General features: G+C 45.7%; 1 protein-coding gene and 1 long non-coding RNA gene across 10 annotated transcripts in view; both read right to left on the reverse strand.

Annotated features, from left to right (window-relative positions):
• LOC110500502 (homer protein homolog 2) overlaps positions 1-22,830 on the reverse strand; it is a 165,048-nt gene that overhangs the window by 9,659 nt on the left and 132,559 nt on the right. For all 4 annotated transcript variants that reach the window (XM_036981534.1, XM_036981533.1, XM_036981536.1 and 1 more), the window contains exons 6-8: positions 12,608-12,764; positions 11,680-11,790; positions 2,511-2,591 (exon numbers count right to left, since the gene is read on the reverse strand). In XM_036981534.1, coding sequence (XP_036837429.1) covers positions 2,511-2,591; positions 11,680-11,790; positions 12,608-12,764 — 349 coding nt within the window. The remainder of the gene's footprint in view (positions 1-2,510; positions 2,592-11,679; positions 11,791-12,607; positions 12,765-22,830) is intronic.
• Positions 15,675-22,401, reverse strand: LOC118964973. 6 transcript variants are annotated; one of them, XR_005052294.1, is made up of 4 exons: positions 22,369-22,401; positions 21,750-21,940; positions 17,967-18,157; positions 15,682-15,892 (listed from the first exon to the last, which is right to left on the reverse strand). It is a non-coding gene; the product is annotated as an uncharacterized LOC118964973 (long non-coding RNA). The 6 variants fall into 6 exon arrangements; XR_005052293.1 differs by lacking the exon at positions 22,369-22,401 and adding an exon at positions 22,313-22,338; XR_005052290.1 differs by lacking the exon at positions 22,369-22,401 and adding an exon at positions 22,145-22,170.

The following is a 22,830-nucleotide window of genomic DNA, read 5'->3' on the forward strand; positions in this document are numbered from 1 at the left end:
GTTCTGGCAGTGAGCTACCCTGAAGGAGCAGAGTCCTAACGGTTGGTTCTGGCAGTGAGCCACCCTGAAGGAGCAGAGCCCGAACGCTTGGTTCTGGCAGGGAGCTACCCTGAAGGAGCAGAGTCCTAGCTCCTAGACATGCATTGTAATCTTTTCTAATAAATGGTTAAACGTACAGGTGGTGTTTCCTATCTGTCAACATGCTGTTGGATCCCTCCCAGCCAGCCATAACCAATATCTATCAACATGCTGTTGGATCCCTCCCAGCCAGCCATAACCAATATCTGTCAACATGCTGATGGATCTCTCCCAGCCAGCCATAACCAATATCTGTCAACATGCTGTCAACATGCTGTTGGATCTCTCCCATCCAGCCATTACCAATATCTGTCAACATGCCATTGGATCTCTCCCATCCAGCCATTACCAATATCTGACAACTTCAGCTGTTTCTGCTAAGGCACCCTTTATAGTGCACTCCTTTTGACCACGGCCCATAGGGGTCTGGACTAAAGTAGTGCACTATTTTATTTATAATTTATATTATAAAAAATCTTTATTTAACTAGGCATGTCAGTCTTATTTTCAATGACGGCCTAGGAACAGCGGGTTAACTCCCTGTTCAGGTTTGAACTTGCAACCTTCCGGTTACTAGTCCAATGCTCTAACCACTAGGCTACCCTGCCGCCCCTCCACTCTAACCACTAGGCTACCCTGCCGCCCCTCCACTCTAACCACTAGGCTACCCTGCCGCCCCAATACTATAAAAAACTATAAAGGGAATAGGTTGCCATTTGGGTTGCATCCCATGTCTTTATGAGAAGAATGTTCATCATATTCAAGAGGAGAGATCTGTAATTACAATACTGTGATTCAATAGAACTGTGATTCAAATAGAACTGTGATTCAAATAGAACTGTGATTCAATAGAACTGTGATTCAAATAGAACTGTGATTCAAATAGAACTGTGATTCAATGAGAACTGTGATTCAAATAGAACTGTGATTCAAATAGAACTGTGATTCAATAGAACTGTGATTCAAATAGAACTGTGATTCAAATAGAACTGTGATTCAAATAGAACTGTGATTCAAATAGAACTGTGATTCAAATAGAACTGTGATTCAAATAGAACTGTGATTCAAATAGAACTGTGATTCAAATAGAACTGTGATTCAAATAGAACTGTGATTCAAATAGAACTGTGATTCAAATAGAACTGTGATTCAATGGAACTGTGATTCAAATAGAACTGTGATTCAAATAGAACTGTGATTCAAATAGAACTGTGATTCAATAGAACTGTGATTCAAATAGAACTGTGATTCAAATGGAACTGTGATCCAACAGAACTGTGATTAAATAGAACTGTGATCCAACAGAACTGTGATCCAACAGAACTGTGATTAAATAGAACTGTGATCCAACAGAACTGTGATCCAACAGAACTGTGATCCAACAGAACTGTGATTCAACAGAACTGTGATTAAATAGAACTGTGATCCAACAGAACTGTGATCCAACAGAACTGTGATTCAACAGAACTGTGATTAAATAGAACTGTGATCCAACAGAACTGTGATCCAACAGAACTGTGATTCAACAGAACTGTGATTCAATAGAACTGTGATTAAATAGAACTGTGATTCAACAGAACTGTGATCCAACAGAACTGTGATTAAATAGAACTGTGATTCAACAGAACTGTGATCCAACAGAACTGTGATCCAACAGAACTGTGATTCAACAGAACTGTGATTCAATAGAACTGTGATCCAACAGAACTGTGATCCAACAGAACTGTGATTCAATAGAACTGTGATTCAACAGAACTGTGATCCAACAGAACTGTGATCCAACAGAACTGTGATTCAACAGAACTGTGATTAAATAGAACTGTGATCCAACAGAACTGTGATCCAACAGAACTGTGATTCAATAGAACTGTGATTAAATAGAACTGTGATCCAACAGAACTGTGATTAAATAGAACTGTGATTAAATAGAACTGTGATCCAACAGAACTGTGATCCAACAGAACTGTGATTAAATAGAACTGTGATTAAATAGAACTGTGATCCAACAGAACTGTGATCCAACTAGTCTCCATTGGTGAGAATGTAACTCTCCACTCCAGTCTATTCTCTAGGAGACAATACAACATGTTAATAACAGTGTGGATCACAGCAACCATTGAACATGATATACAGTATCCTCATCATAGTTGTAAATAGAACACGAATGGACCTGTTATTCATACAGAACCATGTGGAATATTCAGAATAAACCCAGTAACAATAACAACAAACAATAGGTGTGTGTGTATAATGTAATGGAACAATCTGGATCTGCAGAGAGAGAGAGAGCGAGAGCGAGAGCGAGAGCGAGAGAGAGACTCACAGTTCCAGCTTATTGGCTTCAAGTGCCTGTAGTTTCTCTGTGATGCGCTCACACTCTGCCATGAGTTGAGGGGTTAGTGTTTAGGGTGTATGGGTTAGGCTTCAAGTACCTGTAGTTTCTCTGTGATGCTCTCACACTCTGCCATGAGTTGAGGGATGATCTCTGCTTGCTTCCTCAGGTTCTCCAGTTCCTGGAAGGAACACACATCACATATTAATATCCTCGTCAGTCCTACTGTACCTCAGTCCTCATCAGTCCTCCTGTACCTCAGTCCTCATCAGTCCTCCTGTACCTCAGTCCTCATCAGACCTCCTGTACCTCAGTCCTCATCAGACCTCCTGTACCTCAGTCCTCATCAGTCCTACTGTACCTTTCCTCATCAGTCCTCCTGTACCTCAGTCCTCATCAGTCCTCCTGTACCTCAGTCCTCATCAGACCTCCTGTACCTCAGTCCTCATCAGTCCTACTGTACCTCAGTCCTCATCAGTCCTCCTGTACCTCAGTCCTCATCAGACCTCCTGTACCTCAGTCCTCATCAGTCCTACTGTACCTCAGTCCTCATCAGACCTCCTGTACCTCAGTCCTCATCAGTCCTCCTGTACCTCCGTCTTACTGTACCTCACTCCTCATCAGTCCTACTGTACCTCACTCCTCATCAGTCCTACTGTACCTCACTCCTCATCAGTCCTACTGTACCTCAGTCCTCCTCAGTCCTACTGTACCTCAGTCCTCATCAGTCCTCCTGTACCTCAGTCCTCATCAGTCCTCCTGTACCTCAGTCCTCCTGTACCTCAGTCCTCATCAGTCCTACTGTACCTCAGTCCTCATCAGTCCTACTGTACCTCAGTCCTCATCAGTCCTACTGTACCTCAGTCCTCAACAGTTCTACTGTACCCCCAACCCCTCCACCCCGTCTCAGCCCTCCACCCCCTGCCTCCGCCACCCGACCCCCCTGCCTCCGCCACCCGACCCCCCTGCCTCCGCCACCCGACCCCCCTGCCTCCGCCACCCGACCCCCCTGCCTCCGCCACCCGACCCCCCTGCCTCCGCCACCCGACCTGGCCAAGATAAAGCAAAGCAGCGCAACACAAACAACAGTTAAACAAACATACAGTCAATAATACAGTAGAAAAATAAGTCTATATACGATGTGAGCAAATTAGGTGAGATAAGGGAGGAAAAGGCAAAAAAAAGGCCATGGTGGCAAAGTAAATACAATATAGCAAGTAAAACACTGGAATGGTAGATTTGCAGTGGAAGAATGTGCAAAGTAGAAATAAAAATAATGGGGTGCAAAGGAGCTAAATAAATAAATACAGTAGGGTAGTTGTTTGGGCTAAATTATAGATTACAGAAGTGTGATGCTTCTAAACTAGCCGTGAAGATTACAGACTATCATGATGCTTCTAAACTAGCTGTGAAGATTACAGACTATCACGATGCTTCTAAATGAGCTGTGAAGATTACAGACTATCATGATGCTTCTAAACTAGCCGTGAAGATTACATATTATTTCTCAGAGTAATCATGATGTCATCTCCTGTCTTTACAGGATGACACCACCCTAGAGACATCATCACAGTCACTCCTGGTTAATCATCTCTCCATTCAGAGAGAGAGAGAGAGAGGCACTACACCACCCTAGAGACATCATCACAGCCACTCCTGGTTAGCATAATCATCTCTCCATTCAGAGAGAGAGAGAGAGAGAGAGAGAGAGAGAGAGGACCTACACCACCCTAGAGACATCATTACAGCCACTCCTGGTTAGCATAATCATCTCTCCATTCAGAGAGAGAGAGAGGTACTACACCACCCTAGAGACATCATCACAGCCACTCCTGGTTAGCATAATCATCTCTCCATTCAGAGAGAGAGAGAGAGGAACTACACCACCCTAGAGACATCATCACAGCCACTCCTAGTTAGCATAATCATCTCTCCATTCAGAGAGAGAGAGAGAGAGGAACTACACCACCCTAGAGACATCATCACAGCCACTCCTGGTTAGTATAATCTTCTCTCCATTCAGAGAGAGAGAGAGAGAGGAACTACACCACCCTAGAGACATCATCACAGCCACTCCTGGTTAGCATAATCATCTCTCCATTCAGAGAGAGAGAGAGAGAGGAGACCACTTAGCAGGAGTCTGATCTGTCAGACTGTTCATCTGACCCAGCAGGACACAGAGGAAAGGACCCAATTACAGCAAAAGCACCTGGGCTGTGTGTGTGTGTGTGTGTGTGTGTGTGTGTGTGTGTGTGTATCAGACAGGCTCCGTCGCCGTCTCTCTGTCATTCGCTGTACCTCTCAGTTCAACCAGGGTTCATGAAACGATGATGAAAACAGGATCAACAGAAGGAAGTAAATCCAAGGTGTAAATCAAAACTGGTTTCAGCTTTAAAGTCTTTGTCAGGGTGATTCACTGCCCAAACCAACAGGTTTCTAATAGTCACACACACGGCTGAATAAACCCCCTGTCTAGAGCATGTCAGGGAAACATGCTGAGGGAGAGAGAGAGGGAGACAGAGGGAGAGAGCATGGCCATGTTCTGTTATAATCTCCACCCGGCACAGCCAGAAGAGGACTGGCCACCCCACATAGCCTGGTTCCTCTCTAGGTTTTGGCCTTTCTAGGGAGTTTTTCCTAGCCACCGTGCTTCTACACCTACATTGCTTGCTGTTTGGGGTTTTAGGCTGGGTTTCTGTACAGCACTTTGAGATATCAGCTGATGTACGAAGGGCTATATAAATAAATTTGATTTGATTTGATTTTGAAGAGAGAGAGAGAGAGAGAGAGAGAGAGAGCAAGAGGGAGGGAGACAGAGAGACAGAGACAGACAGAGAGAGCAAGAGGGAGGGAGACAGAGCGAGAGAGAGAGAGAGAGAGATAGAGAGTAGGGTGGAGAGAGAGAGAGAGAGAGAGAGTAGGGTGGAGAGAGAGAGAGAGAGAGAGGATGAGAGAGAGAGAGAGAGTAGGGTGGAGAGAAAGAGCAAGAACAAGAGAGGGAGTGACCAAGAGACAGAAACCAGACAGACCATCAGCTCTAGAGTGGGAGATTAGAGGGATCCGGGGCAGGGAGGGGAGAGAAACCAGGCAGGTCAGGAGGGGGGGGGGGGGGGGGTAGAAAGAGCAGTTTCCATCCATTTGGTGACATGTTTTCATGAGAATATTAATAATGAAAATATGCACATTTTTCCCAGCAAACTGACTTGGTGCCGATAAAGATCAGTGCGTGATGACGTAGTGCAACCTAAACATTTCCATGTGCCGAATAAAAAAGTGTTGCCTTCTCCAGCTCATGTCGCAGCCAATAGCAGGCAGATACAGGGAGGCTAGTCTACATGATGACGTTATTATGGAGAAGAGACAGAATATTTTTTATTTGTGAAACTGCAATGACAAAGCATCAACCATCATCTCACCCTCAATATTTATTGGAAAGAACCATCACTGTCTACTGTCACCAACCTGTGAAATTCATCATGCTGCAAGTCATTTAATCTGTAGCCTAGTAAACTGTGAAGTCATTTAATCTGTAGCCTAGTAAACTGTGAAGTCATTTAATCTGTAGCCCAATAAACTGTGAAGTCATTTAATCTGTAGCCTAGTAAACTGTGAAGTCATTTAATCTGTAGCCCAATAAACTGTGAAGTCATTTAATCTGTAGCCTAGTAAACTGTGAAGTCATTTAATCTGTAGCCTAGTAAACTGTGAAGTCATTTAATCTGTAGCCTAGTAAACTGTGAAGTCATTTAATCTGTAGCCTAGTAAACTGTGAAGTCATTTAATCTGTAGCCTAATAAACTGTGAAGTCATTTAATCTGTAGCCTAGTAAACTGTGAAGTCATTTAATCTGTAGTCTAGTAAACTGTGAAGTCATTTAATCTGTAGCCCAATAAACTGTGAAGTCATTTAATCTGTAGCCCAATAAACTGTGAAGTCATTTAATCTGTAGCCTAGTAAACTGTGAAGTCATTTAATCTGTAGTCTAGTAAACTGTGAAGTCATTTAATCTGTAGCCTAGTAAACTGTGAAGTCATTTAATCTGTAGCCCAATAAACTGTGAAGTCATTTAATCTGTAGCCTAGTAAACTGTGAAGTCATTTAATCTGTAGCCCAATAAACTGTGAAGTCATTTAATCTGTAGCCCAATAAACTGTGAAGTCATTTAATCTGTAGTCTAGTAAACTGTGAAGTAATTTAATCTGTAGCCCAATAAACTGTGAAGTCATTTAATCTGTAGCCTAGTAAACTGTGCCGTTTCCAGGATCGTAGTGGGAGGACCACACACCATATCGCGGCGTGAGACTCCCAAGTTTACTTCAAAATGATGGTTATTATTTTATTATGATGGTTATTATGGTTATTATTATTATGATGGTTATTATGATGGTTATTATTTTATTATGATGGTTATTATGATGGTTATTCTGATGGTTATTCTGATGGTTATTCTGATGGTTATTATTATGGTTATTCTGATGGTTATTCTGATGGTTATTATTATGGTTATTCTGATGGTTATTCTGATGGTTATTCTGATGGTTATTATTATGGTTATTATGATTATGATGGTTATTATGATGGTTATTCTGATGGTTATTATGATGGTTATTCTGATGGTTATTCTGATGGTTATTCTGATGGTTATTATTATGGTTATTATGATTCTGATGGTTATTATGATGGTTATTCTGATGGTTATTCTGATGGTTATTCTGGTGGTTATTATGATGGTTATTTTGATGGTTATTTTGATGGTTATTCTGATGGTTATTCTGATGGTTATTCTGATGGTTATTATTATGGTTATTATTATTCTGATGGTTATTCTGATGGTTATTCTGATGGTTATTCTGATGGTTATTCTGATGGTTATTATGATGGTTATTATTTTATTCTGATGGTTATTATGATGGTTATTATTTTATTCAGATGGTTATTATTATGGTTATTATTATTCTGATGGTTATTCTGATGGTTATTCTGATGGCTATTATGATGGTTATTATTTTATTCTGATGGTTATTATGATGGTTATTATGATGGTTATTCTGATGGTTATTATTTTATTCTGATGGTTATTCTGATGGTTATTATTATGGTTATTATTTTATTCTGATGGTTATTATGATGGTTATTATTTTATTCTGATGGTTATTCTGATGGTTATTCTGATGGTTATTATGATGGTTATTCTGATGGTTATTATGATGGTTATTATTTTATTCTGATGGTTATTCTGATGGTTATTATTTTATTCTGATGGTTATTATGATGGTTATTATTTTATTCTGATGGTTATTATGATGGTTATTATGATGGTTATTCTGATGGTTATTCTGATGGTTATTCTGATGGTTATTCTGATGGTTATTATTATATTACGAAGTTTATTCTGATGGTTATTATGATGGTTATTCTGATGGTTATTCTGATGGTTATTATTATATTATGAAGGTTATTCTGATGGTTATTCTGATGGTTATTCTGATGGTTATTCTGATGGTTATTATGATGGTTATTATTTTATTCTGATGGTTATTATGATGGTTATTATTTTATTCAGATGGTTATTATTATGGTTATTATTATTCTGATGGTTATTCTGATGGTTATTCTGATGGTTATTATGATGGTTATTATTTTATTCTGATGGTTATTCTGATGGTTATTATGATGGTTATTCTGATGGTTATTATTTTATTCTGATGGTTATTCTGATGGTTATTATTATGGTTATTATTTTATTCTGATGGTTATTATGATGGTTATTATTTTATTCTGATGGTTATTCTGATGGTTATTCTGATGGTTATTCTGATGGTTATTCTGATGGTTATTATGATGGTTATTCTGATGGTTATTATTATTCTGATGGTTATTACGATCGTTATTATGATGGTTATTCTGGTGGTTATTCTGATGGTTATTATTTTATTATGATGGTTATTATGATGGTTATTCTGATGGTTATTCTGATGGTTATTATTATTCTGATGGTTATTATGATGGTTATTCTGATGGTTATTATGATGGTTATTCCGATGGTTATTCTGATGGTTATTATTTTATTCTGATGGTTATTCTGATGGTTATTCTGATGGTTATTATTATTCTGATGGTTATTCTGCTGGTTATTATGATGGTTATTCTGATGGTTATTCTGATGGTTATTATTTTATTCTGATGGTTATTATGATGGTTATTCTGATGGTTATTCTGATGGTTATTCTGATGGTTATTATTTTATTCTGATGGTTATTCTGATGGTTATTATGATGGTTATTCTGATGGTTATTCTGATGGTTATTCTATAAAGGCGTTTCCACCTCCATTCATTTTATAGACACAGAAAGATCCCACCTAAAAGATCCAATGAACAAATGATTTGTCTGCATTTATACAATCGTTCCCCAAATGTCCTATTTCCATCACAGCGTTTTATATACAGTGTGACTCTTTACTGGCATAACTGTGGATGGAAACATGGTTCCAGCTAATGAAATGTGTCTGCAGGCAGAATCAGTATTGATCCATCACCGCGGCCATGCCGGCTCAAAGCCCCATTGGGACGAAATGGAATGACTGTCAGGGTGCGTAGAAACCAGCCATCTTGGGGCCGCAGTTGCTTGGCAGCTGGTCAGAAGTGACATGGGGACGATGTTACTGGCAGACCCAGTGCCTGGGGTTCCTGGTATCATTTAGAATGACCGGGTATAGAGTCAGACCCAGTGCCTGGGGTTCCTGGTATCATGTAGAATGACTACAGTAACATTATTAACATGGTCTGATATAACACGACCGGGTATAGAGTCAGACCCAGTGCCTGGGGTTCCTGGTATCATTTAGAATGACCGGGTATAGAGTCAGACCCAGTGCCTGGGGTTCCTGGTATCATTTAGAATGACCAGGTATAGAGTCAGACCCAGTGCCTGGGGTTCCTGGTATCATGTAGAATGACCGGGTATAGAGTCAGACCCAGTGCCGGGGGTTCCTGGTATCATTTAGAATGACCGGGTATAGAGTCAGACCCAGTGCCTGGGGTTCCTGGTATCATGTAGAATGACCGGGTATAGAGTCAGACCCAGTGCCTGGGGTTCCTGGTATCATTTAGAATGACCGGGTATAGAGTCAGACCCAGTGCCTGGGGTTCCTGGTATCATTTAGAATGACCGGGTATAGAGTCAGACCCAGTGCCTGGGGTTCCTTTTATCATGTAGAATGACCGGGTATAGAGTCAGACCCAGTGCCTGAGGTTCCTGGTATCATTTAGAATGACTACAATAACATTAACATGGTCTGATATAACACCAGGTATAGAGTCAGACCCAGTGCCTGGGGTTCCTGGTATCATGTAGAATGACCGGGTATAGAGTCAGACCCATTGCCTGGGGTTCCTGGTATCATGTAGAATGACCGGGTATAGAGTCAGACCCAGTGCCTGGGGTTCCTGGTATCATTTAGAATGACCAGGTATAGAGTCAGACCCAGTGCCTGGGGTTCCTGGTATCATGTAGAATGACTACAGTAACATTATTAACATGGTCTGATATAACACGACCGGGTATAGAGTCAGACCCAGTGCCTGGGGTTCCTGGTATCATGTAGAATGACCGGGTATAGAGTCAGACCCAGTGCCTGGGGTTCCTGGTATCATTTAGAATGACCGGGTATAGAGTCAGACCCAGTGCCTGGGGTTCCTGGTATCATTTAGAATGACCGGGTATAGAGTCAGACCCAGTGCCTGGGGTTCCTGGTATCATTTAGAATGACCAGGTATAGAGTCAGACCCAGTGCCTGGGGTTCCTTTTATCATGTAGAATGACCGGGTATAGAGTCAGACCCAGTGCCTGGGGTTCCTGGTATCATGTAGAATGACCGGGTATAGAGTCAGACCCAATGCCTGGGGTTCCTGGTATCATGTAGAATGACCGGGTATAGAGTCAGACCCAGTGCCTGGGGTTCCTGGTATAATTTAGACTGACTACAGTAACATTATTAACATGGTCTGATATAACACCGGGTATAGAGTCAGAGCTGACACTACCAGAGACATTTTCTATATGCAGGAAATATTAGGAATAATACACATTTTTCCCCCTTTTCTCTGAGTGTTCTCAACAAGAAGAAGACCTATAAACTGATGGATACTTGGTATTGATGTGACATTACACACAGAGAGAGGAGAGAGAGAGAGGAGAGAGAGAGTTTATTTCACATGCTGTGGAAATGGAAATGTTTCTCATGCCAATAAATTCCTTTGAACTGAAATTGATTTGAGAGCTGAGAGAGAGCTGAGAGAGAGCTGAGAGAGAGCTGAGAGAGAGCTGAGAGAGCTGAGGGAGAGAGAGAGAGACAGCTGAGAGAGAGAGAGAGAGCTGAGAGAGAGCTGAGAGAGAGCTGAGAGAGCTGAGAGAGCGAGAGAGCTGAGAGCTGAGAGAGAGAGAGAGCTGAGAGCTGAGAGAGAGAGAGAGCGGAGGAAGAGAGAGAGTAATACTTCAGCAGAAAATTGTTCTGACATCAAAGGTCCCACAACAATATCCACCTTCTATTGGATAATAATCCCCTCCTTAGGGACAGAGAAAGGTAGAGAGGAGGGGTGGAGAGAGAGGGGGAGAGAGAGAGTGGGAAAGAGATAGGTAGAGAGGGAGAGAGAGAGGGGGAGAGAGAGAGTGGGAAAGAGATAGGTAGAGAGGGAGAGACAGGTAGAGGGGGAAAGAGACATGTAGAGGGGGAGAGACAGGTAGAGGGGGAAAGAGACAGGTAGAGGGGGAGAGAGACAAGTAGAGGGGGAGAGAGACAGGTAGAGAGGGAGAGAGAGAGAGTGGGAAAGAGACAGGTAGAGGGGGAAAGAGACAGGTAGAGGGGGAAAGAGACAGGTAGAGGGGGAGAGAGAGAGAGGGGGGAGAGAGGTAGAGGGGGAAAGAGACAGGTAGAGGGGGAGAGAGAGAGGGGGGAGAGAGACAGGTAGAGGGGGAAAGAGAGAGGGGGAGAGAGACAGGTAGAGGGGGAGAGAGACAGGCAGAGGGGGAGAGAGACAGGCAGAGGGGGAGAGAGACAGGCAGAGGGGGAGAGAGACAGACAGAGGGGGAGAGAGACAGGCAGAGGGGAGAGAGAGAGATAACATGTCCCTTAGGGATAATGGGGTTATATTTGCATATAGTCTGTCAGCAAAACTACAGGCTAGTCATATGAGACTGTGTGTGTGTCTGTAGGAGTTTTGTGTGTGTGAGCGCATAAGTGATCCTGTGTGTGTGTGTGTGTGTGTCCACCTGTTCCTTGTCCTGCAGCTCCGTCTCCAGCTCCTGAACTCGTACAGTCAGCTTAGAGTTCCTCTCCTTCTCCACGTTGGCCTTTTCACACTGAGACTCCAACTCTGCTATCTACAGGAGAGAGAAATATAGAGCAGGAGGAGAGTGGAGGAGGAGGAGAGAGAGGAGCAAGAAGAGAGAGGAGGAGGAGGAGAGAGAGGAGGAGGAGGAGGAGCAGAGAGAGAGAGTAGGAGGAGAGAGGAGCAGGAGGAGAGAGAGGAGCAAGTGGTGGAGGGAGGAGGAGGAGGAGCAGGAGGAGCGAGAGGAGCAGGAGGAGAGAGAGGAGCAGGAGGAGAGAGAGGAGCAGGAGGAGAGATCCTTGTTAGGAACTCTTAGAACCCTCCCCTGATATCAGCAGGATCATTTTCTGGATTGATGTGTATATCAGTGGAGGCTCCTCATCCTACTCAGTGAATTTCATACAAATAAAATGAGTAAAACATTACAAAACATAATCCTTTTTAGATAAAACTATAGTAAATATATTCAGGTCACCAAATAACTGATTAAAACACACCATTTTCTACAGTAGTCTCAACAGCACTCTGTAGAGTAGCACCATGGTGTAGCCGGAGGACAGCTAGCTTCTATCCTCCTCTGGCTACATTGACTTCAATACAAAACCTGGGAGGCTAGCTCTATATAGGGTCCTCTATAGTGTCTATCTACAGAGACACTATAGAGGACCCTACATGGAGCTATCTATATATAGACACTATAGAGGACCCTACATAGAGCTATCTACATAGACACACTATAGAGGACCCTACATAGAGTTATGTAGATAGAGCTATGTAGGGTCCTCTATAGTGTCTATATATAGATAGCTCTATGTAGGGTCCTCTATAGTGTCTATATAGACAGCTCTACGTAGGCTCCTCTATAGTACCTTTTCCCTCAGCGTGTCGCTCTCCTCCTTGCAGGTGTTAAGTTGTTTCTTCCAGATCTCTACGTTAGCGGAGGACTCCGTTAGCGCGTCTACCAGCCGAGCATTACTGTCCCGTAGAGTCTGGAGTTCTGTCTCCAACTTCTTAGCATTGGTGTTACTGGGGGGAGAGAGAGAGAAAGAGAAGAGAGAGAGAAGAGAAGAGAGAGAGAGAAAGAGAAGAAAGAGAGAGAGGGAGAAGAGAGAGGGAGAAGAGAGAGAAGAGGAGAGAGGAGAGAGAGAGAGAGAAAGAGAAGAAAGAGATCGAGAAGAGAGAGAGAGAGAAGAGAGAGAGAGAGATGGAGAGAGAAGAGAAGAGAGAGGCAGAGAGAGAGATGGAGAGGGAGGGAGAAGAGAGGGAGAGAGAGTGGGAGGAGAGATAGATTAATGTTTTCAAAGTAATTTAGGGTCAAAACCTACCAATATGCATATAAAGAAGTCGCATGGTTCTTTCAGTGTGCATGGCTGGTTCTTTCAGAGTGCATGGCTGGTTCTTTCAGAGTGTGCATGGCTGGTTCTTTCAGTGTGCATGGCTGGTTCTTTCAGTGTGCATGGCTGGTTCTTTCAGAGTGTGCATGGCTGGTTCTTTCAGTGTGCATGGCTGGTTCTTTCAGAGTGTGCATGGCTGGTTCTTTCAGTGTGCATGGCTGGTTCTTTCAGTGTGCATGGCTGGTTCTTTCAGTGTGCATGGCTGGTTCTTTCAGTGTGCATGGCTGGTTCTTTCAGAGTGTGCATGGCTGGTTCTTTCAGAGTGCATGGCTGGTTCTTTCAGAGTGCATGGCTGGTTCTTTCAGAGTGTGCATGGCTGGTTCTTTCAGAGTGCATGGCTGGTTCTTTCAGAGTGCATGGCTGGTTCTTTCAGAGAGTGCATGGCTGGTTCTTTCAGTGTGCATGGCTGGTTCTTTCAGAGTGCATGGCTGGTTCTTTCAGTGTGCATGACTGGTTCTGTCAGTGTGCATGGCTGGTTCTGTCAGTGTGCATGACTGGTTCTTTCAGTGTGCATGGCTGGTTGGTTGGGGTAAATCTAGCTCCATACTAACGAATGCAGACAAACCCGTACCACCACATTCTACAACATGGTGTGTCAGATCCCTGGCAGTTGGTTTACTGAACACAATCTTTCTTCACTGCTCTCAGCAGACTGTAGTCCATGGACTGATACCTTCTATCTCTGCACTGATACCTTCCATCTCTCTGCAGCAAGCTGATACCTCCCATCTCTCTGCATTGATACCTTCCATCTCCCTGCACTGATACCTTCCATCTCTCTGCAGCAAGCTGATACCTTCCATCTCTCTGCAGCAAGCTGATACCTTCCATCTCTCTGCAGCCAGCTGATACCTTCCATCTCTCTGCACTGATACCTTCCATCTCCTTGCAGCAAGCTGATACCTTCCATCTCTCTGCACTGATACCTTCCATCTCTCTGCACTGATACCTTCCATCTCTCTGCACTGATACCTTCCATCTCTCTGCAGCAAGCTGATACCTTCCATCTCTCTGCAGCAAGCTGATACCTTCCATCTCTCTGCACTGATACCTTCCATCTCTCTGCAGCAAGCTGATACCTTCCATCTCTCTGCAGCAAGCTGATACCTCCCATCTCTCTGCAGCAAGCTGATACCTTCCATCTCTCTGCAGCCAGCTGATACCTTCCATCTCTCTGCAGCCAGCTGATACCTTCCATCTCTCTGCAGCCAGCTGATACCTTCCATCTCTCTGCAGCCAGCTGATACCTTCCATCTCTCTGCAGCAAGCTGATACCTTCCATCTCTCTGCAGCAAGCTGATACCTTCCATCTCTCTGCAGCAAGCTGATACCTTCCATCTCTCTGCAGCAAGCTGATACCTTCCATCTCTCTGCAGCAAGCTGATACCTTCCATCTCTCTGCAGCCAGCTGATACCTTCCATCTCTCTGCAGCAAGCTGATACCTTCCATCTCTCTGCAGCAAGCTGATACCTTCCATCTCTCTGCAGCAAGCTGATACCTTCCATCTCTCTGCAGCCAGCTGATACCTTCCATCTCTCTGCAGCAAGCTGATACCTCCCATCTCTCTGCAGCAAGCTGATACCTTCCATCTCTCTGCAGCCAGCTGATACCTTCCATCTCTCTGCACTGATACTTTCCATCTCTCTGCAGCAAGCTGATACCTTCCATCTCTCTGCAGCAAGCTGATACCTTCCATCTCTCTGCACTGATACCTTCCATCTCTCTGCACTGATACCTTCCATCTCTCTGCACTGATACCTTCCATCTCTCTGCAGCAAGCTGATACCTTCCATCTCTCTGCAGCAAGCTGATACCTTCCATCTCTCTGCAGCAAGCTGATACCTTCCATCTCTCTGCACTGATACCTTCCATCTCTCTGCAGCAAGCTGATACCTTCCATCTCTCTGCAGCAAGCTGATACCTCCCATCTCTCTGCAGCAAGCTGATACCTTCCATCTCTCTGCAGCCAGCTGATACCTTCCATCTCTCTGCAGCCAGCTGATACCTTCCATCTCTCTGCAGCAAGCTGATACCTTCCATCTCTCTGCAGCAAGCTGATACCTTCCATCTCTCTGCAGCAAGCTGATACCTTCCATCTCTCTGCAGCAAGCTGATACCTTCCATCTCTCTGCAGCAAGCTGATACCTTCCATCTCTCTGCAGCAAGCTGATACCTTCCATCTCTCTGCAGCAAGCTGATACCTTCCATCTCTCTGCAGCAAGCTGATACCTTCCATCTCTCTGCACTGATACCTTCCATCTCTCTGCAGCAAGCTGATACCTTCCATCTCTCTGCACTGATACCTTCCATCTCTCTGCACTGATACCTTCCATCTCCCTGCACTGATACCTTCCATCTCTCTGCAACAAGCTGATACCTTCCATCTCCCTGCACTGATACCTTCCATCTCTCTGCAGCAAGCTGATACCTTCCATCTCTCTGCAGCAAGCTGATACCTCCCATCTCTCTGCAGCAAGCTGATACCTTCCCTCTCTCTGCAGCAAGCTGATACCTTCCATCTCTCTGCAGCAAGCTGATACCTTCCATCTCTCTGCAGCAAGCTGATACCTTCCATCTCTCTGCACTGATACCTTCCATCTCTCTGCAGCAAGCTGATACCTTCCATCTCTCTGCAGCAAGCTGATACCTTCCATCTCTCTGCTGCAAGCTGATACCTCCCATCTCTCTGCTGCAAGCTGATACCTCCCATCTCTCTGCTGCAAGCTGATACCTCCCATCTCTCTGCAGCAAGCTGATACCTTCCATCTCTCTGCTGCAAGCTGATACCTCCCATCTCCCTGCACTGATACCTTCCATCTCTCTGCAGCAAGCTGATACCTTCCATCTCTCTGCAGCAAGCTGATACCTTCCATCTCTCTGCACTTATATCTTCCATCTCTCTGCAGCAAGCTGATACCTCCCATCTCTCTGCATTGATACCTTCCATCTCCCTGCACTGATACCTTCCATCTCTCTGCAGCAAGCTGATACCTTCCATCTCTCTGCAGCCAGCTGATACCTTCCATCTCTCTGCAGCAAGCTGATACCTTCCATCTCTCTGCAGCAAGCTGATACCTTCCATCTCTCTGCAGCAAGCTGATACCTTCCATCTCTCTGCAGCAAGCTGATACCTTCCATCTCTCTGCAACAAGCTGATACCTTCCATCTCTCTGCAGCAAGCTGATACCTTCCATCTCTCTGCAGCAAGCTGATACCTTCCATCTCTCTGCAGCCAGCTGATACCTTCCATCTCTCTGCAGCAAGCTGATACCTTCCATCTCTCTGCAGCAAGCTGATACCTTCCATCTCTCTGCAGCAAGCTGATACCTTCCATCTCTCTGCACTGATACCTTCCATCTCTCTGCAGCAAGCTGATACCTTCCATCTCTCTGCACTGATACCTTCCATCTCTCTGCAGCAAGCTGATACCTTCCATCTCTCTGCAGCAAGCTGATACCTTCCATCTCTCTGCAGCAAGCTGATACCTTCCATCTCTCTGCAGCAAGCTGATACCTTCCATCTCTCTGCACTGATACCTTCCATCTCTCTGCAACAAGCTGATACCTTCCATCTCTCTGCACTGATACCTTCCATCTCTCTGCACTGATACCTTCCATCTCCCTGCACTGATACCTTCCATCTCTCTGCAACAAGCTGATACCTTCCATCTCCCTGCACTGATACCTTCCATATCTCTGCAGCAAGCTGATACCTTCCATCTCTCTGCAGCAAGCTGATACCTTCCATCTCTCTGCAGCCAGCTGATACCTTCCATCTCTCTGCAGCAAGCTGATACCTTCCATCTCTCTGCAGCAAGCTGATACCTTCCATCTCTCTGCAGCAAGCTGATACCTTCCATCTCTCTGCAGCAAGCTGATACCTTCCATCTCTCTGCAACAAGCTGATACCTTCCATCTCTCTGCAGCAAGCTGATACCTTCCATCTCTCTGCAGCAAGCTGATACCTTCCATCTCTCTGCAGCCAGCTGATACCTTCCATCTCTCTGCAGCAAGCTGATACCTTCCATCTCTCTGCAACAAGCTGATACCTTCCATCTCTCTGCAGCAAGCTGATACCTTCCATCTCTCTGCACTGATACCTTCCATCTCTCTGCAGCAAGCTGATACCTTCCATCTCTCTGCACTGATACCTTCCATCTCTCTGCAGCAAGCTGATACCTTCCATCTCTCTGCAGCAAGCTGATACCTTCCATCTCTCTGCAGCAAGCTGATACCTTCCATCTCTCTGCAGCAAGCTGATACCTTCCATCTCTCTGCACTGATACCTTCCATCTCTCTGCAACAAGCTGATACCTTCCATCTCTCTGCACTGATACCTTCCATCTCTCTGCACTGATACCTTCCATCTCCCTGCACTGATACCTTCCATCTCTCTGCAACAAGCTGATACCTTCCATCTCCCTGCACTGATACCTTCCATATCTCTGCAGCAAGCTGATACCTTCCATCTCTCTGCAGCAAGCTGATACCTTCCATCTCTCTGCAGCCAGCTGATACCTTCCATCTCTCTGCACTGATACCTTCCATCTCTCTGCAGCAAGCTGATACCTTCCATCTCTCTGCACTGATACCTTCCATCTCTCTGCACTGATACCTTCCATCTCTCTGCACTGATACCTTCCATCTCTCTGCAGCAAGCTGATACCTTCCATCTCTCTGCAGCAAGCTGATACCTTCCATCTCTCTGCAGCAAGCTGATACCTCCCATCTCTCTGCAGCAAGCTGATACCTTCCCTCTCTCTGCAGCAAGCTGATACCTTCCATCTCTCTGCAGCAAGCTGATACCTTCCATCTCTCTGCAGCAAGCTGATACCTTCCATCTCTCTGCACTGATACCTTCCATCTCTCTGCAGCAAGCTGATACCTTCCATCTCTCTGCAGCAAGCTGATACCTTCCATCTCTCTGCTGCAAGCTGATACCTCCCATCTCTCTGCTGCAAGCTGATACCTCCCATCTCTCTGCTGCAAGCTGATACCTCCCATCTCTCTGCAGCAAGCTGATACCTTCCATCTCTCTGCTGCAAGCTGATACCTCCCATCTCCCTGCACTGATACCTTCCATCTCTCTGCAGCAAGCTGATACCTTCCATCTCTCTGCAGCAAGCTGATACCTTCCATCTCTCTGCACTTATATCTTCCATCTCTCTGCAGCAAGCTGATACCTCCCATCTCTCTGCATTGATACCTTCCATCTCCCTGCACTGATACCTTCCATCTCTCTGCAGCAAGCTGATACCTTCCATCTCTCTGCAGCCAGCTGATACCTTCCATCTCTCTGCAGCAAGCTGATACCTTCCATCTCTCTGCAGCAAGCTGATACCTTCCATCTCTCTGCAGCAAGCTGATACCTTCCATCTCTCTGCAGCAAGCTGATACCTTCCATCTCTCTGCAACAAGCTGATACCTTCCATCTCTCTGCAGCAAGCTGATACCTTCCATCTCTCTGCAGCAAGCTGATACCTTCCATCTCTCTGCAGCCAGCTGATACCTTCCATCTCTCTGCAGCAAGCTGATACCTTCCATCTCTCTGCAGCAAGCTGATACCTTCCATCTCTCTGCAGCAAGCTGATACCTTCCATCTCTCTGCACTGATACCTTCCATCTCTCTGCAGCAAGCTGATACCTTCCATCTCTCTGCACTGATACCTTCCATCTCTCTGCAGCAAGCTGATACCTTCCATCTCTCTGCAGCAAGCTGATACCTTCCATCTCTCTGCAGCAAGCTGATACCTTCCATCTCTCTGCAGCAAGCTGATACCTTCCATCTCTCTGCACTGATACCTTCCATCTCTCTGCAACAAGCTGATACCTTCCATCTCTCTGCACTGATACCTTCCATCTCTCTGCACTGATACCTTCCATCTCCCTGCACTGATACCTTCCATCTCTCTGCAACAAGCTGATACCTTCCATCTCCCTGCACTGATACCTTCCATATCTCTGCAGCAAGCTGATACCTTCCATCTCTCTGCAGCAAGCTGATACCTTCCATCTCTCTGCAGCCAGCTGATACCTTCCATCTCTCTGCAGCAAGCTGATACCTTCCATCTCTCTGCAGCAAGCTGATACCTTCCATCTCTCTGCAGCAAGCTGATACCTTCCATCTCTCTGCAGCAAGCTGATACCTTCCATCTCTCTGCAACAAGCTGATACCTTCCATCTCTCTGCAGCAAGCTGATACCTTCCATCTCTCTGCAGCAAGCTGATACCTTCCATCTCTCTGCAGCCAGCTGATACCTTCCATCTCTCTGCAGCAAGCTGATACCTTCCATCTCTCTGCAACAAGCTGATACCTTCCATCTCTCTGCAGCAAGCTGATACCTTCCATCTCTCTGCACTGATACCTTCCATCTCTCTGCAGCAAGCTGATACCTTCCATCTCTCTGCACTGATACCTTCCATCTCTCTGCAGCAAGCTGATACCTTCCATCTCTCTGCAGCAAGCTGATACCTTCCATCTCTCTGCAGCAAGCTGATACCTTCCATCTCTCTGCAGCAAGCTGATACCTTCCATCTCTCTGCACTGATACCTTCCATCTCTCTGCAACAAGCTGATACCTTCCATCTCTCTGCACTGATACCTTCCATCTCTCTGCACTGATACCTTCCATCTCCCTGCACTGATACCTTCCATCTCTCTGCAACAAGCTGATACCTTCCATCTCCCTGCACTGATACCTTCCATATCTCTGCAGCAAGCTGATACCTTCCATCTCTCTGCAGCAAGCTGATACCTTCCATCTCTCTGCAGCCAGCTGATACCTTCCATCTCTCTGCACTGATACCTTCCATCTCTCTGCAGCAAGCTGATACCTTCCATCTCTCTGCACTGATACCTTCCATCTCTCTGCACTGATACCTTCCATCTCTCTGCACTGATACCTTCCATCTCTCTGCAGCAAGCTGATACCTTCCATCTCTCTGCAGCAAGCTGATACCTTCCATCTCTCTGCACTGATACCTTCCATCTCTCTGCAGCAAGCTGATACCTTCCATCTCTCTGCAGCAAGCTGATACCTCCCATCTCTCTGCAGCAAGCTGATACCTTCCATCTCTCTGCAGCCAGCTGATACCTTCCATCTCTCTGCAGCCAGCTGATACCTTCCATCTCTCTGCAGCCAGCTGATACCTTCCATCTCTCTGCAGCCAGCTGATACCTTCCATCTCTCTGCAGCAAGCTGATACCTTCCATCTCTCTGCAGCAAGCTGATACCTTCCATCTCTCTGCAGCAAGCTGATACCTTCCATCTCTCTGCAGCAAGCTGATACCTTCCATCTCTCTGCAGCAAGCTGATACCTTCCATCTCTCTGCAGCCAGCTGATACCTTCCATCTCTCTGCAGCAAGCTGATACCTTCCATCTCTCTGCAGCAAGCTGATACCTTCCATCTCTCTGCAGCAAGCTGATACCTTCCATCTCTCTGCAGCCAGCTGATACCTTCCATCTCTCTGCAGCAAGCTGATACCTCCCATCTCTCTGCAGCAAGCTGATACCTTCCATCTCTCTGCAGCCAGCTGATACCTTCCATCTCTCTGCACTGATACCTTCCATCTCTCTGCAGCAAGCTGATACCTTCAATCTCTCTGCAGCAAGCTGATACCTTCCATCTCTCTGCACTGATACCTTCCATCTCTCTGCACTGATACCTTCCATCTCTCTGCAGCAAGCTGATACCTTCCATCTCTCTGCAGCAAGCTGATACCTTCCATCTCTCTGCAGCAAGCTGATACCTTCCATCTCTCTGCAGCAAGCTGATACCTTCCATCTCTCTGCACTGATACCTTCCATCTCTCTGCAGCAAGCTGATACCTTCCATCTCTCTGCAGCAAGCTGATACCTCCCATCTCTCTGCAGCAAGCTGATACCTTCCATCTCTCTGCAGCCAGCTGATACCTTCCATCTCTCTGCAGCCAGCTGATACCTTCCATCTCTCTGCAGCAAGCTGATACCTTCCATCTCTCTGCAGCAAGCTGATACCTTCCATCTCTCTGCAGCAAGCTGATACCTTCCATCTCTCTGCAGCAAGCTGATACCTTCCATCTCTCTGCAGCAAGCTGATACCTTCCATCTCTCTGCAGCAAGCTGATACCTTCCATCTCTCTGCAGCCAGCTGATACCTTCCATCTCTCTGCAGCAAGCTGATACCTTCCATCTCTCTGCAGCAAGCTGATACCTTCCATCTCTCTGCAGCAAGCTGATACCTTCCATCTCTCTGCAGCCAGCTGATACCTTCCATCTCTCTGCAGCAAGCTGATACCTTCCATCTCTCTGCACTGATACCTTCCATCTCTCTGCAGCAAGCTGATACCTTCCATCTCTCTGCACTGATACCTTCCATCTCTCTGCACTGATACCTTCCATCTCCCTGCACTGATACCTTCCATCTCTCTGCAACAAGCTGATACCTTCCATCTCCCTGCACTGATACCTTCCATCTCTCTGCAGCAAGCTGATACCTTCCATCTCTCTGCAGCAAGCTGATACCTCCCATCTCTCTGCAGCAAGCTGATACCTTCCCTCTTTCTGCAGCAAGCTGATACCTTCCATCTCTCTGCAGCAAGCTGATACCTTCCATCTCTCTGCAGCAAGCTGATACCTTCCATCTCTCTGCACTGATACCTTCCATCTCTCTGCAGCAAGCTGATACCTTCCATCTCTCTGCAGCAAGCTGATACCTTCCATCTCTCTGCTGCAAGCTGATACCTCCCATCTCTCTGCTGCAAGCTGATACCTCCCATCTCTCTGCAGCAAGCTGATACCTTCCATCTCTCTGCTGCAAGCTGATACCTCCCATCTCCCTGCACTGATACCTTCCATCTCTCTGCAGCAAGCTGATACCTTCCATCTCTCTGCAGCAAGCTGATACCTTCCATCTCTCTGCACTTATATCTTCCATCTCTCTGCAGCAAGCTGATACCTCCCATCTCTCTGCATTGATACCTTCCATCTCCCTGCACTGATACCTTCCATCTCTCTGCAGCAAGCTGATACCTTCCATCTCTCTGCAGCCAGCTGATACCTTCCATCTCTCTGCAGCAAGCTGATACCTTCCATCTCTCTGCAGCAAGCTGATACCTTCCATCTCTCTGCAGCAAGCTGATACCTTCCATCTCTCTGCAGCAAGCTGATACCTTCCATCTCTCTGCAACAAGCTGATACCTTCCATCTCTCTGCAGCAAGCTGATACCTTCCATCTCTCTGCAGCAAGCTGATACCTTCCATCTCTCTGCAGCCAGCTGATACCTTCCATCTCTCTGCAGCAAGCTGATACCTTCCATCTCTCTGCAGCAAGCTGATACCTTCCATCTCTCTGCAGCAAGCTGATACCTTCCATCTCTCTGCACTGATACCTTCCATCTCTCTGCAGCAAGCTGATACCTTCCATCTCTCTGCACTGATACCTTCCATCTCTCTGCAGCAAGCTGATACCTTCCATCTCTCTGCAGCAAGCTGATACCTTCCATCTCTCTGCAGCAAGCTGATACCTTCCATCTCTCTGCACTGATACCTTCCATCTCTCTGCAACAAGCTGATACCTTCCATCTCTCTGCACTGATACCTTCCATCTCTCTGCACTGATACCTTCCATCTCCCTGCACTGATACCTTCCATCTCTCTGCAACAAGCTGATACCTTCCATCTCCCTGCACTGATACCTTCCATATCTCTGCAGCAAG

Source organism: Oncorhynchus mykiss, chromosome 6 (genome assembly GCF_013265735.2).
Source record: "Oncorhynchus mykiss isolate Arlee chromosome 6, USDA_OmykA_1.1, whole genome shotgun sequence".
NCBI classification, from domain to species: Eukaryota; Metazoa; Chordata; class Actinopteri; order Salmoniformes; family Salmonidae; genus Oncorhynchus; species Oncorhynchus mykiss.